The 14,833-nt window shown below is 42.1% G+C and overlaps 2 protein-coding genes across 2 annotated transcripts; both read right to left on the bottom strand.

Moving 5' to 3' along the window:
- Positions 1–11,383: 11,383 nt before the first annotated feature.
- On the bottom strand, positions 11,384–12,619 carry LOC145797718 (uncharacterized). The gene is made up of 2 exons (XM_082885130.1): positions 12,592–12,619; positions 11,384–12,453 (listed from the first exon to the last, which is right to left on the bottom strand). Exons 1-2 carry the CDS (start codon positions 12,617–12,619, stop codon positions 11,384–11,386), a joined length of 1,098 nt encoding a protein of 365 aa, XP_082741256.1.
- A 555-nt stretch (positions 12,620–13,174) lies between these two features.
- On the bottom strand, positions 13,175–14,026 carry LOC145797717 (uncharacterized). The gene has a single exon (XM_082885129.1). The coding sequence runs from the start codon at positions 14,024–14,026 to the stop codon at positions 13,175–13,177; it is 852 nt and encodes a 283-aa protein (XP_082741255.1).
- Between the last annotated feature and the right edge of the window lie 807 nt (positions 14,027–14,833).

The raw sequence follows: 14,833 nt of genomic DNA, 5'->3' as shown, positions 1-14,833 counted from the left end.
AGTCTAACTATTAGAACCTATTGATAGTTTACCTTAAATGGAACGGGGGTTGTAATATTCTCATGGTATCTCAAAATGAAAAGAGTCATAAAAGCCTGAGGTTAATAAAAACTGGCATATATGTTCCATTTTGCATTCACTCTTGTTTTAGGAATATTTTTTAATTTTTTTTTATAAAATATTAGGTGGCATTATCAACATAATAATTTTGGTCAAAGAAAAGTTACACATCATTTTTTTAGATAGTGTTTGAAGAACAGAGACTACAGTAGAAAAGACCAAAAGAAAAAACAGAGAAATCATGAACCAGCAACATCAAGATGAACAGCAGAAGCAACTGAAGTCGGAACCTCTTCCATCCAAACACGCAACCCCGGAGAGAAGATAGCCAATCTAGCCAACCGGTGAGCTACCACATTGCCTGTTCGGCGAACATGGCTTACCATGAAGTAATGAAAGGAGGACGAAACTTGACGAGGTTCCATAATAAGGGGACCAAACCCAACGAGCTCAAAATCAGCACAATTGGCAGCCATCAGAGCATTAACCGCAGTCAATGAGTCCCCCTCCAAGTGTACATCTGCTAGACCAAGATCGCGAGCAAACCGAACAACTCGTAATGCGGCCTCCGCTTCCACGAAATCTACATCCAAAATTAGCCCCACCTGTTCAGAAAGAGAGGCCATTACTTGGCCCAAACTATTACGAGCAATGACGCCTAGACCCAATACATGTTGCTCTTTACCAATTGCGCCATCAAAATTTAGCTTAAAAACCCCCACATCTGGAGGCAACCAAACAGCCAAAGATGCCAAAGAAGGTATCTGGGGAAGATTAACCTGAGCATCAATAAAAGTCGAAAAACTATTAAACGCGATGAACGCCACCTCCCCCGCACAGCTATTGGTTTTTGCAAAAACCACTTGATTATGATGTAACCAAATTCCCCAGCACATCGAAAACACAAGGCCCAAAACTGCAGAACCATGGGATGAAGAAATTCGCCAAATCCAAGCAAAGAAATCACATGTCAACCCCAGTTGCCATAAGTGATCTAAACCCGCAGCCAACCAAACGCGTTCGGCAAACTCACATTGAAACAAACAATGGCACATAGTTTCCACCCCCTCACCACAAACCTCATAGCAATCAGTAAGAGGGACACGTTTCTTAATCAGATTTGCTTTAACTGGTAGAATATCGAGACAAGCTTTCCAAGCAAACACACGGATTTTTGGTGAAATTTTTAACTTCCAAACTATTTTCCAAAAAACAGCAGAAATCATCCCATCCTCTGAAGAACTAGCATTCTTGTCAATATTAGATGTAGCCAACTCCAAGAGATATGCCGACTTGACCGAAAAAATCCCATTCTTCGAGTAATGCCAAACAAGAGTATCCTCGGGCCAATTTCGACAAAGAGGAATGGCAAGAATTGTGAGAGCATCAATCGGAGAGAACATAGAAGTGATGATCTCCTCATTCCAGCATCCCCTATCCCTATCAATTAGAATTGAATCAGGTGCATCCAACATCAAGTCCATAGGCGGAACAATAATTCGGAAGGACAAAGAACGTGGAATCCATTGATCCCCCCAAACCTTGGCTCTTCAACCATCACCAATTCGCCATCGCAACCCAGATTTTAAAAATCAATTTTTTGGGATAAATTATAAATACACCTCCTGAGATTTGTTTAAAATACAGATTGTTCCCTGTGATTTAGAAAATTAAAAATACTTTCTTGTCAAAATTTTTTTTTTAACAAAAATAATTGAAAAAATGAAATATATAATTACTCTCCTATACAATAATAAAATTATTTAAATTATTAATTAAAACATATTTTTAACATTATTAAAAATTGTTAATTGATTTGATAATTTATTAATAAAAGGAATAATGTGTTATGAAATTAGAAATTTCAAGAGTGCAATGTAATTTTCAAAATTACGGGGGACGATTCATATTTTAATTCAAGGGGTATATTAGTAATTTATCCATATTTAAAAAAAAACTTATTTAGGCTATTTTTGTTTAATAAATTTAATAAATCATAAGCAAAAATTGTACTAATTAACCAGACGCAGATTACCAGAATAAGAACGCTATAAATAATGTTAAAAAATTACACCAAACAGTCCTGTTGTTGACTCTTTAAAGATCTTTGTACAATTCCAACACCACCAGCACGTAGGGGTGTGCATAATACCGCTGAAACCGCCGAAATCGTCAAAACCGCACCGAGCCGTACCGCCAAAGCAAATTCGTTATTATTTGCCAATCGAACCGCCGGTTTTTGGTAAGAAAAATGGCAAATTCTAGTGACACTTTTATCAATCCGCCGGTTTCTATTTTTCTTCCAAACCGCACCGACCCGCACCGCCATTAAATCATGTTTTATAAGATTCTAAAAATTCTTTTTTACTTAAGTTTGCTTGTTGTTCTATACCTTAGAATATAGTATTACATTACTACTCGAGGGGAATTCAAGATGTCAGTAATCCAAAATAAAGTTGGATTCCAATTCACTTTTCAATCTTTTTTTTTTCTGGCCATGTTGCAAGCTTGTATCAGCTCACTTTTCAATCTAAATACTTTTCAACAGTAAACATTTTCAATATATTGTAAACCCTGAATGATATTAATTTTATGTATTGTATTTGATCATTGTAGCTTCCACAGATGCTTGTAATGAACTGATGACATAGTCGTTAATATTATCATGTTGTTGCTACAGCTGCATCAGAAGAAAGCTTCGCAAGATGCTTAACATCACGGTATCTCTCGTCTTTTTTTTACTCTTTGATTTAAGTTTTGTAATTTGAATTATATTTTTTTATAAACCGCCAATCCGCCTAAACCGCCAAGGCAAATCCGTTATTATTTGCCAACCGAACCGCCGGTTTTTTATAAGGAAAATGGCAAATTCTAGTGACACTTTTATCAATCCGCCACCCGCCATACGGTTTCTATTTTTCTCTCAAACCGCACCGACCCGCACCGTGCACACCCCTACCAGCAGGTACGATTAATGTAATGTCAAACACCTAAAAGAAAAGTTATCTGATATAAATTCACTAGGTAATGTGGATGATTGTAATTTAGCCCCGTTTGGAGACTTACCTTTTTAGTCAAAAAGTCAAAAAATTATTTTTTTAGTCAAAAAGTCAACAATTCATACAAAAAAGTTAAAGATTCTCTTTTCTCTCTATTTTTTACACATCTTTTCGTAATTAGTCAAAAATTCATCCCAAACATATAAGTTTTTTTTACTTACTTTTTAGCCAAATAATAAAAAAATTACTAAATTAGCCTGTTCCCAAACGGGGCCTTATTATTATTTTTGGAGTGAAAGGAGTATTTTATTGAAATTAAATAAATCTAGTACAAATGTTTCATCTGTCATCCAGAGTCAATTGATTTAGAATACAATTAGGAGATAAGAAAGAAAGTGATATCTTAGATCCTGTTTGTTTTCAGAGGTAGAATACAGGGAATTGATAGTAAGATGATTAATACTGAGAAAATTGTTAATGGGGAGATTAAAGTAAATTGTATTTGTTTTGCTAATAGTTGTTAGTGTGGAGATTGTTAAATTATTATCCTATAAAAGAAATATAAAATATTAAAACAAATAAAATTATAATTTTTACTTAATAAAAAATATAAAAACATTAATCATTAATGTTCAAAAAAAAAAAAAACGTGTAAAAAATAAATAAATAAAATAAAATAAAATACACTAAGCCGGAAGACTAATTTCTAATATCAACTCTCTTACCTCCATCTCAATCTCCTCTCCATGGCCCATCCTAATCCGGAGGCCCATCTCAATCCCCTTTCCATCTTCCAAAACAAACACAACATTAGTAAGTTTTATCTTCATTGCAATCCCATCCATCTTCCATCTCCCGAAACAAACGGGAAGAGCCATGCAACTTTCCAAATATGTCATCAGGTCTATGGCATGATTCTCCTTGCGATAGTAATGCTTAATCCCGCTTAGGCTTAATTTTTTTCATGAGGAACCTGCAGTTAAAGGTGATAATTATTGAATTTGTGATTATTGTGTTAGTGTCATTCTAAGGTTTCATAACCAATCTAGCATCTACTTCCTTTTCAATATTTATCAAATTAAGGTTAATGGCCATGTCAAACCATCTCTTAAGGCTCATAATTTTGGGTTTCACGTATTTTAAAAGGCATTTACTTCCCCCACTCAAACTTTATGCAAGCTATAAAAGGTCGTTGGGCATCATGGGCTTAGGCAAGTATTCTACAATGCAGGAGCATTCTACACAAGGGTATTTGGTGGCAAGTGAACAGTGGGCCTGATGTTCAATTCTGGGAGGACAAGTGGATTCCATCAATTACGGGGTTTAAAGTGACCTCTCCAAAACTTGAAGGAAATGATATTCAGAAGGTATCAGATGTTATCTATTTTTTATCGTAGAGTTGGAAGGTTAGCTCTTTACGGAGTTGTGTTTCTGTTGCGGAACTTTAGGCCATATGTTCCATTCCTATCGCTTTAGAAACAAAAGTAGATTCTCTTGTTTGGCATTTTGAGCCAAAAGGGGATTACTCAGTGAAGTCGGGATATAAAATTGCAAGGGAAGAGGTGAGTAATATGCTCTCTCAAATACCTGCTACTCCGTTTCATCCTTCAAAAAAGATGTGGAAATTGATTTGGCTATAAAAATCCCTCCAAAGCTAAGACATTTTTGGTGGTGTGTGCGTACCGAATTTCGCACTAGATGAAAGTGGATCGGGGAAGAAGTGTAGAGAGCTGAGTTTGTTGTAAGTGGAGTTCAGCTTGGATCAGTTACCTTCAATGTGAAGTTTATGTAGTATATATAGAGTTCTTTGCTTGTTTCCTAAGATGGGTTCATGGAACTCTGGTGCTGCCAAGCTTCCTTTTAGCATGGCCCTAGGTGGGGGACCATCTGGTAGTTACCCAGAGGTGCTTATACTCATTGTAGTTATGTTGATAACAAACCACATTCCTCTAGTTTAACTGCTTCAGTGATTCTAGGTGTAGGAGACCAGCTGAGGTGGCAACTTGCATATGCATATACTCATAGCTTTCATGTTTCTTTGAGAGGTTCCCTCAGCTCGGCACCGTTGTGCCTCGGCTCAGCCCTTTGCGAGGCTACTGTTGGGATGGGCTGGCCTATTCGGATATCTGTGTATGGATTCGGCCTACTTTAGTTCTGATGATGGGTTCAACCCATCAGTTCGGTCCATGGGTACTTCAGCTCGGCCCTAGCCTAGTATCGCAGCTGGACTGGCCTTTTCACTGCGAGTTAGGCCTAAATGCTTGAGGACTTGGGTGGACTGTTTGTAATGGAACTGGGCTTAGCTGGGTTGCCCACATGCTCATCTGACCCATTTGGATTTGGGCTTAAGGGATTGGACCGGCTTGAGGCTTGGGTCTGACTCATTTCTTATTTAGCCCATTCATTTATCCTTTAGCTCGCGCTAAGGTTCCCCTTGGGGGGAGCTATGGTTCTGTACTCCAAGCGTCGTGTCGCTTCGGTTCTGCCCCAATTCGGCCTTGGTGACGGTTCAATCTTGACACACAACCCCTGCATGCGTCCTTTTATGGTGACACGTGGCGGCGTGGGATAGGTGTGCAGAGATAGTGCACCGATTCCATACCGACGGTCGTGCTTCGTGTACCTTCATATCAGCTGTTGCAATAAATGCTTTGGGCTGTCAATCCAAAACCCTTTATCTGCTTTTCATTCTTCTAGAGAGTTTCAAAAAACCCTTTCCATTCTTCTGAGCCAGTCTCATTGGTGCTCTGTCTAGTCGTTCCGCTGCCACTCTTGCTTCAACACCGCCTGCTCGCCACCGCCGCTCTGATCTCTGTAAGTTCTCCTGTAATTCTTTTTTCCTTATCTTTTTCTATTTTCATCATCTCGTTTGGCCCTTGCACCATTGTGTTCTACATCTTAATATTTGAGTTCTACCCCTGTACCACTAGGTTTGGTTTAATGGGAAAGTTTCGCTCATTAGTTGATACTCCTGAAGCCATGGCCATGTTTTGTCGTGACTATAATATCCCCGATGATGTGACCCTTTCACTGGCAAGAGTCGATGCCAAGCGTATGGGCACTAGGAATACTACCGCCTTTCCAATTGCATCCATCGTTGAGGGAGGGGTTCGGTTTCCCCTCGACCCTTTGGTGCGCCGATTTCTGCACGAGGTTCAACTCACCCCAATGCAAGTGTCTGTTAACCTGTTTCGTGTCGTCTGTGGTGTGTCCGCTCTCAACAAGTGATTGGGTTTGAATCTCGATATTTGGGACATTTTGGATTGCTACACTCTCTTTCACAACAAGGATCATAACACGTACTACCTGCATGTTCATTTGATCGATTGTCATCTGGTGACTGGTTTGCTTGATTCAGACAAGCACAATGATGATTTTCTACAAGTTGGTGGCAACTGAGAGTTCTCTGCTGGGACCGAATTCCAGTCCGAACGGATGCCCCTGAAGGATGGCTACCCAGGTTCGAATCCTTCCTCTAGTGTCTTTTGCATTTCTTGCCTTTGTTTTGGATGTTGCTTTAATGTGGTACCTTTTCTTTTTCTTGCAGAGGCTTCCCATTTTCAGTGTAGGCCAAACCGGGAAAACGCTGAGGCCATCAAAGCCGTTCTGAGGTACAAGAAGAGGTCCGCACCAGAGTTGTTGGATTATCAAGCGACTTACCATTACGTCATTTCGAAGAAGGCGAGGCTTGCGGCATCCCTTCTAGATTCCGACACTGAAACTGATACATCCCTCACCCCTCTGGTTACGAATCGTCGCCAGAGCCAGGGTGCACTACCTGAGAGGACGCCCTCCCCTGCCCCTAGTTTCGCAGGGGGCGGGTCCGTGTCGAAGAGAAGAGTGCTGGTGGATTTAGAGGCTGAGGCTTTTGGCGCCTCTGATGCCTTGGAGACTCCTTTGTTGAAAGCCAAGGCGAAGAGTCTCATGGATGTGAAACTGGAGGTAGAAGCTTCTAGAACTCATCCTACTACTGTCGAGCCCTCCGCTTCGGTTGCTGCGAGGGCAAAGAAGAGGAGGAGAGAGACTGGCAAGGCAGTGGTTGGAGAAGTTTTTGAAGATCCTATTGAAGACGAAGTATTTGAGAAATGGGAACCGTCGATGCTACATCAAGGCATGCCCATTTCTATCTTTGATTAGGTTGTTGCTTCCAAAGATTTTGCTTTTGACTTGACCAAGACTCTATTGATGCTGGTGGACATGGGTGACCATAATGGGCCTCGTGATATTCCTATTTTGAAGGGGACCCTCCAAATGATGACTGCTGTAATTGCGTTCTTGATTTGCTTGTTTTTGGTGTTATGCTGTTGCCTTCTTTCTTTTAATACTTTGTAATTCGTTGCAGTGTATTTAGAGGATGCATCTGTCCATCACCCGAGCGGAGGAACTGGAAAAGGCCGTACTAGAGACCGCTATGAATGCTGAGAGACTGACAGTGAGCCTGGAGGCCGAGAAGGAAGGACGCAGAACTGTCGAAAGGAAAGCTTTCCGTCTAAACAAGGTTGTTGCTTCAACTGAAAAGTCAAAGGAGGCTGCTATTGGAGAGCAGGCTCAACTTGAAAGAAAAGTGGCAAAGTTGGAGGCCGTTATCGCGGTGATGGTTGCCGAGCATTCTGCGTTAGAGGCCAAGTACTGGCAACAAGGTTGGGATAAGGCTGGGGCTGCCTATAAAGAGGAGGTGCTGGTGCTGCGAGACACGCTCTTTCTAAAGAGTTGGTCGTAGGAGTGGGCAACGGTTTATAGGAACCGCTCAAACCGCCCAACCCACCTAACCTGCATATAAATGGGTGGTTTCGCAAACATAATACGGGCGGATGCGGTTTGAAATATGATAAATTTGGGGGTTGCGGGCGGGTCGCGAGTTAAACCCGCAACCCGCAAAAACCGCCCGCACTTTACTTATTATTATTATTATTATTATTATTATTATTATTATTATTATTATTATTATTATTATTATTATTATTATTATTATTATTATTATTATACCAACTTTGTAACTTTAACAGGAGCACCATTATGTTCTCTATGATACTAGGATCCGTATTTTTAAGTATTTCTCAACTTTCTTAATACCGCAGAATTATCAAGTCCTAAACTTGGTTTCTTATATGATTTTATTGGTGACTCATCCGCTTTTTCCTAATAAAATTTTCCTTCTGGTGGTTGATGGAGCTTCTAATTTGATTATTGATTACTGAACTTGCAATTTTAATTGAGTACAACCTTTAATGTATTGATATACATTTTTTTCATGCCAAAAATGCTAGTGTAGGGTCTCTTTGTTTTGTGTACTTTCATTTAATGCATTGATATTCATTTTTTATTTATAAACTCATTAGAAAATTGTTGTCAAATGATCATAAATATATAAAATGAATCTGATGCCTAAATTTGACTGAAAAAAAAAACTCAAAAATTAATTTTTAAAGAAAAAAGTGTAAACCGCAAACCGCCCACAACCGCCTGCACATCTGCAAACCCTATCTGCACAAACCGCAAACCGCACTGCGGGCGGTTGCGAGTTGACTTTTTTTCAAACCGCATAGATGCGGGCGGGTCAAAACCGAACCGCAAACCGCACAAAACCGATCCATGAACACCCCTAGTTGGTCTAGTGCTCTAGCCGCTGCCTTGGTTCCTGAAAGCTCTCCCCTGTTTCAGGATGTCCGAGTTCCCTCAAGGTCCCTGGGTTCAAAGATTGTCTTTACCCCTGCAGTTCTTCCGACTGACGTTTCCCCAGAAATTGATTCTGCAAACAAGACTTAGGAGAGTGATGTTGCCATCGAGACGGTGAACGTTGAAGGGGGTGGAACCTTGGAGACTGAAGCCGCAAGAGATGTGGTTAAGGTAGCTTCCACTTCTCAGGAAGTTGAAGCTGCCTCTATTTTTCCTCCCCAAGACGACCTAGACAAGATCGTGGACACTGCTCCTGAGGTTCCCTCTGTTGGTGAGAGCTGAGTTTTCTTTGAAAAGACTAAAAGTTTTTGCTTTTTGGACTCTCTTTTGTTTTTATGTTTCTGATGTATTGTGGCTTGGTCCCCATGATGAGTTCTCTCTTTATACTTGTAAAGACAGTTTTTCTCTTATTTTTTCCTTTTCTTTGTTGCTGGCTATGAGGCCATCTGTGCCTTTTTTGAATGATGGATTTTTCCTTTTGATTTTGCAATCTGATGCTTTCTGGCTTTTACATCTGAATGTATTCTGTACTGTCAGCCCTTGGCCGAGCACTGTTAGGACCTCAGGGTCGAACTGCTCAATCTGGTCCTGTACTGTTTCCAATAGATGCTCCGTCTAGCTCTGTACTGTTTGCCCCCGGCCGAGCTCTGTTGGGACCTCGGGGCCGAACAGATGCTCGGTCTGGTTAACGAGTATGTTGTATGGCTGTACTTGGTTTTTTAATGAAAGGAAGAGGGTCTTACTTAGGTCCAGGTTGGTTCTAAAAAACAATTGTTTGCCCCTACCTAGAGCTAAGTAAGATCTGTGCTAAAGACCGTGCTCTCTAAGCAAAGCTGCTTAAGTCTGTTGCAACTTTGATAGTATAAGTGTATTTGAATGGGATAAAGGTATGAAGAGGTGTCTTACTCAGGTTTAGGTTAGTTTGAAAGAAAACAATTGTTTGCCTCCAGCTGGAGTTGAGTAAGACTAGTGCTGGAAGTTTGTTCCTGATAGGGGTTAGCTTAATCCGTTCCAACTCTTGTTTGTATGCGGCAGTACTGAAGTGTTGATGTGACGATATTTAAGAGATTTTGTAGATTCAGAGATGTTTACTTAAGATGTGTTAGTGTGGTTTCCACCAAGCAATTCCACTTGGCTAAAGTCCAATTTAGTTGCCAAACATAATTCCACCAAGCAGTTCCACTTGGCATGTTTGAGTGCTAACTAAATTTTAATTCCGTTCAGTCGTTCTGACACTAAGTCCATTTGGGTTAAGACCAAAGCTGATTTCGTTTGATACATATCAAAGCTAATTCTGTTTGATAAACATCAAAGCTAATTCCGTTTGATAAACATCAAAGCTATTTCCGTTTGGTATGTACCAAAGCTAATTCCGTTTGATAAACATCAAAGCTAATTCCGTTTAGTGGGCACCAAAGCTAATTACAAAAATTTGACAGTCTTGAGAGAAGTGATGAGACATTTGTATTGGCCAAAAGATAAATGTCTTTACATCCTGATAGAGAAGTTGGGACTTAATTCTATTGATAGTATTTCTTGAGATTTGCTACATTCCAGGGCTGAGGTATGGCTCGGCCTTTAAGATCCTCTAGGTAGTAAGCTCCGTTTCCAGCAACAACTGTGACTTTGTAGGAACCCTCCCAGTTAGGCCCAAGTTTTCCTTCGCCAGATACTCTTTTGTGATCCATGACTTTCCTCAAAACCTGTTCTCCAGGTGTGAATTGTCTTGGAAAAACTTTTTGGTTGAAACTCTTGATGAGCTGCTGCTGATATGCTCCAAGTCTGATCAGTGCGGCTTCTTTTTGGCCTTCTACCATATCTAGTGCTTGTGCAATAGCTTCCTCATTATTGGTGCTTTCAAACAATTCAGACCGGAGGGTTGGGTGGCATACTTCGAGTGGGATGACGACTCCATTCCATAAGTCAGGGAGTAAGGTATTTCCCCCGTTGAGCGTCGTGCTGTGGTTCGGTACACCCATAGCACGTGGGGTAACTCTTCTACCCATTTTCCTTTTGCATGTTCAAGCCGTTTCTTTACTCCGTTGATGATGGTTTTGTTTGACGTTGCTGCCTACCCATTATTTTGTGGGTACCTTGGAGAAGAGTTCCGATATTCGATTCTGAGGTCGGCACAAAACTTTCGGAAGATCTTTCTGTCAAATTGTGTTCCATTGTCCGCAATCAGTACCCGCGGGATGCCGAAACGCACTACTACATTCCTCATGACGAACCGCTTTGTGTCCGCTTCTTTGATACTTGCTAGCATTTCGACTTCAGCCTATTTAGTGAAATAGTCGGTTGCAGTGATGAAAAATCGTCTGTTCCCAGTGCCTCGTGCCAATGGTCCGACAATATCCAGACCCTATTCGGCCAAGGGCCATGGGCTGGTGAGTGGAGTGAGAGTTTTGGCTGGCTGATGAATTAGTAGAGCGAACCTCTGACATTTATCACACTTCTGAACGTACTGATGTGCATCTTGTTGCATCCGCGGCCACTAGTACCCATGAGTGAGGGCTTGGTACGCTAGTGACCTTCCACCAATGTGGCATCCACAAATCCCATCGTAAATTTCGTAGAGAACATTTTCGACCAGATTTGGATGCACGCATAGAAGATAAGGGCCGAGATAGGAGTGTTTGTACAACTTCTCAGATAGTGAGATCCAAAACCGAGCTGACCTGTGTCTGACTTTGTTGGCTTCTTTTTTTATCTTTGGGGAGAGTGCCACATTTTAGAAAAGCAAGTATTGGATCCATCCAGCTTGGCTCTAAGTTGCTGCAGAGGATTGGAGATGCAATGCTTGGTTCTGGCACGAACTCAACCCAAACGTTTCTAGCATCTTTGGTATCTACTGACGAGTCGAGGCAAGCCAGAGCATCAGCATGGCTATTTTTGTCCCGACTGATTCGTTCCACTCGTATGGATCGAAATTTTTTGAGTAGATCTTTGGCCTCGTCTGCGTACATAGCCATTATTTCGTCTCGTGTTTCATAAACCCCAGAAAACTGGTTTACCACCAGTTGTGAGTCAATGAAAACAAGAAGTTGTTCTGCACTGAAGTGTTCGGCACTGCGTAAGCCAGCCAGCAATACTTCGTATTCCGCCTCATTGTTAGAAGCCTTCCAACTGAGCCGGAGAGCCTGCTCCCAAATAAATCCCTCTGGTGAGATAAGTACTACTCCTGCCCCCGAGTCTCGGTTATTGGATGATCCATCGACATAAAGCTGCCAAATGTTTCCAATAAAGAGTTTCCATGCTTCCGAAGCGCAGTGCTTTCCCTGTTCGGTGGTGCATGGCACCTGTGCTGAACTTGGGCTCCTTGGCTCAGTACTCTGGGTGGGAGCAAATTCTATGACAAAATCTGCCAAGACCTGGGCCTTGATTGCTGTCCTGGGTTGGTATTGAATGTCAAACTCACCAAGTTCTACCGCCCATTTTGCTGTTCGGCCAAAGAAATCAGCTCGGCTGAATACAGATCTGAGGGGGAACTCAGTGAGGACATTGATGGTATGCCCTTGGAAGTAATGTTGTAACTTTGTTGAGGCGATATGCAGCGCGTAAGCTAACTTTTCAAAAGATAGGTACCGTGTCTCGGCATCTAGTAAAGTCTTGCTAACATAGTATACTGGCCTCTGTTCCTTGTTAACTTCTCGAATTAATACCGCGCTTACGGCGTGATCTAAGACTACTAGATATAGGTACAACTCCTCTCCTAGTTCTGGAGTGGACAGAAGAGGTAGTGTACTGAGGTATCTTTTGAGACTTTGCAATACTTCGGTACACTCGGGACTCCATTCAAACACTGCCTTTTTTCTTAACAGCTAGAAAAAAGGCTTCATCCGATCTGGAGACTTGCTGATGAACCAATTCAGGGCGGCCGCCATCCCAGCCAGTTTCTGCTATTCTTTAGCCTTTGTTGGTGATTCAAGCTCTTGTATTGCTTTGATCTGATCCGGATTTGCCTCGATTCCTCTGTGAGTGACCATATACCCCAAGAACTTCCCTGTTCCTACTCCGAAAGCGCATTTCGAGGCATTAAGGCGAAGCTGATGGTTTTTCAGGATACCAAAGACTTCTCTTAAGTTTGCAAGATGGTTTGTAGAGAGCTTATTTTTTACTACCATATCATCTATATAAGCTTTTATGGTCTTTTCGCGTTGGTCCTTGAACATTCGAGTGATCATTCGCTGGTAGGTTGCTCCAACGTTCTTGAGGCCGAACGGCATTATTTTGTAGCAATAAGTGCCTCTTGGAGTGATAAATGCTATCTTCTCTTGATCCGGGCCAAACAGTGGTATCTGGTGGTAACCACTATAAGCGTCCAGAAAGCTCATGTGCTCATGCCCTACCGTTGAGTCTACCAGTTGATCGATGCGAGGTAGAGGAAAATTGTCTTTGGGACAAGGTTTGTTCAGGCAGGTGAAGTCAATGCAGACCCTCTATTTTTCGTTCTTCTTTTTGACTACAACTGTGTTGGACAGCCATTGTGGGTACTGAACTTCTCTAATCGCTCCCGATGTTAGGAGTTTTTCAACTTCGGCAATTACTGCTTCAGTGTGCTCAACTGAGGACCTCTGACTTTTCTGTACGACAGGACAAGCTGAAGGGTTGATGTTGAGTTTGTGGCAAGCAAATTTTGGGTTCAGCCTTGGAGTGTCATATGCTGACCACGTGAATACCTTCATAGTTTCCCTCAACAGTTCAAGCAGCTGAAGTTTTTCATCAACGCCTAGCGAGGTACCAATAAGGAAGTACTTTTCTGGATCATCCTCCTTTACCAGGACTTTCTCTAAATCCTCTACCATCTTTTCCTCTGGGGCTTCCCCTACATCTTCCAAGACTGGCTGTTCGGCCACTTCCACTGTCGGTACCCGGTTACAAAGTTGTTTGGCCTTCAATGCGACCATGAAGCAATGTTTGGACGTAACTTGATCCCCTGAGATCTGCTTTACTCCGCGTTCCGTTGGGAAACGGATGAGCTGGTGGTAGGTTGAAGGGACCGCTTCCATTCGGTGAATCCATGGACGGCCAAGTATGGCGTTGTAAGGGGAAGGTTTATTAATAACTAGAAATTCTATCTGGAGGGTCTTCATTCCTGCCACAACTGGCAACACTATTCTGCCAAGTGGCCATTCTGGCTGTGAATTGAAGCTAACTAATGGAGCTACCGCTGGGTTGAGGTGCTGCTCGGAGAGACCAAGCTTTCTAAACAAGTCATAATACAATATGTCTGCTGCACTGCCTTGATCTACCAGGACTCGTTTTACGGCAAACCATTTCCCAATTCCCATAGTTATAATCAGTGCATCAGTATGTGGGTGCTGTATGCCTTCTAAATCCTTTCTAGTAAATGAAACAGTGCACAAGGGGGATTTGGGTGCCGTGCGTACCTTTTTCGACGCGGGCTCTATTGACATGACTTGTTGAATTTGCATAGTCTTAGCAATCTCTTCTTTCAGTGCCTCTTCACGTGCCTAGGTTGCTGTTCCATGGATCACATTTATTATCAGCCGAGGTGGGTGCTCAATGTTCGGTTCTAGTGGTGGGTTCCCCGGTTCGGTCATTGCTTTATCCTGATCAATGTAATCCTGGAGGTGACCAGCTGCTACTAGGTCTTCCAAGTGTTGCTTCAGTGCTCTGCAGTTCTGAGTCATATGGCCCCAGTCTTGGTGATAGGTGCACCTGAGCTTTTGATTACGCCGAGTTGGATCTCCCAGCATTTTCGGCGGCCAAACAAAGAAGAGCTCCCTCTTGATCTTTTCCATGATACGATAGATGGGTTCCTTAAATACGGTTACGACTGCTTCGTGAGATGTGGACTTATCCACCTCGTTCACTATGAGTCCTCGGTGTTCCCCTCAGTCTGTTCTCTTCTTCTGCCGAATTGTTTGTTTTGCTGATGCTTCCTCGATGGGGATCTGGTCATCCTCGAGGCGAGCGTACTGCTCAATCCTGGCACGTAAATCTTTCAGTGCTGTGGGTGGGCGCTTGGTAAGTGACTATTTCAACTTACTTTCCGGGCAGACCGTGCTTGAAGGACATAACAACTGTAGACACCCCATTTTTGACCGACCTCAAGACTTGGACGTCATCATTTG

The sequence above is a fragment of the Camellia sinensis genome, chromosome 8, assembly GCF_055761805.1.
Source record: "Camellia sinensis isolate YWXY chromosome 8, ASM5576180v1, whole genome shotgun sequence".
Classification (NCBI taxonomy): domain Eukaryota; kingdom Viridiplantae; phylum Streptophyta; class Magnoliopsida; order Ericales; family Theaceae; genus Camellia; species Camellia sinensis.
This window is presented reverse-complemented; position numbering and strand designations above follow the sequence as displayed.

Bases quoted from the DNA above. Each gene is read 5' to 3' on its own strand.
- LOC145797718 (XM_082885130.1), bottom strand. From the start codon at position 12,619: ATGGCGGCCGCCCTGAATTGGTTCATCA. The intron at 12,454-12,591 runs GCAAGTCTCCAG...TGTCCACTCCAG, and splicing joins CGCCCTGAATTGGTTCATCA to AACTAGGAGAGGAGTTGTAC.
- LOC145797717 (XM_082885129.1), bottom strand. From the start codon at position 14,026: ATGGGAATTGGGAAATGGTTTGCCGTAAAACGAGTCCTGGTAGATCAA.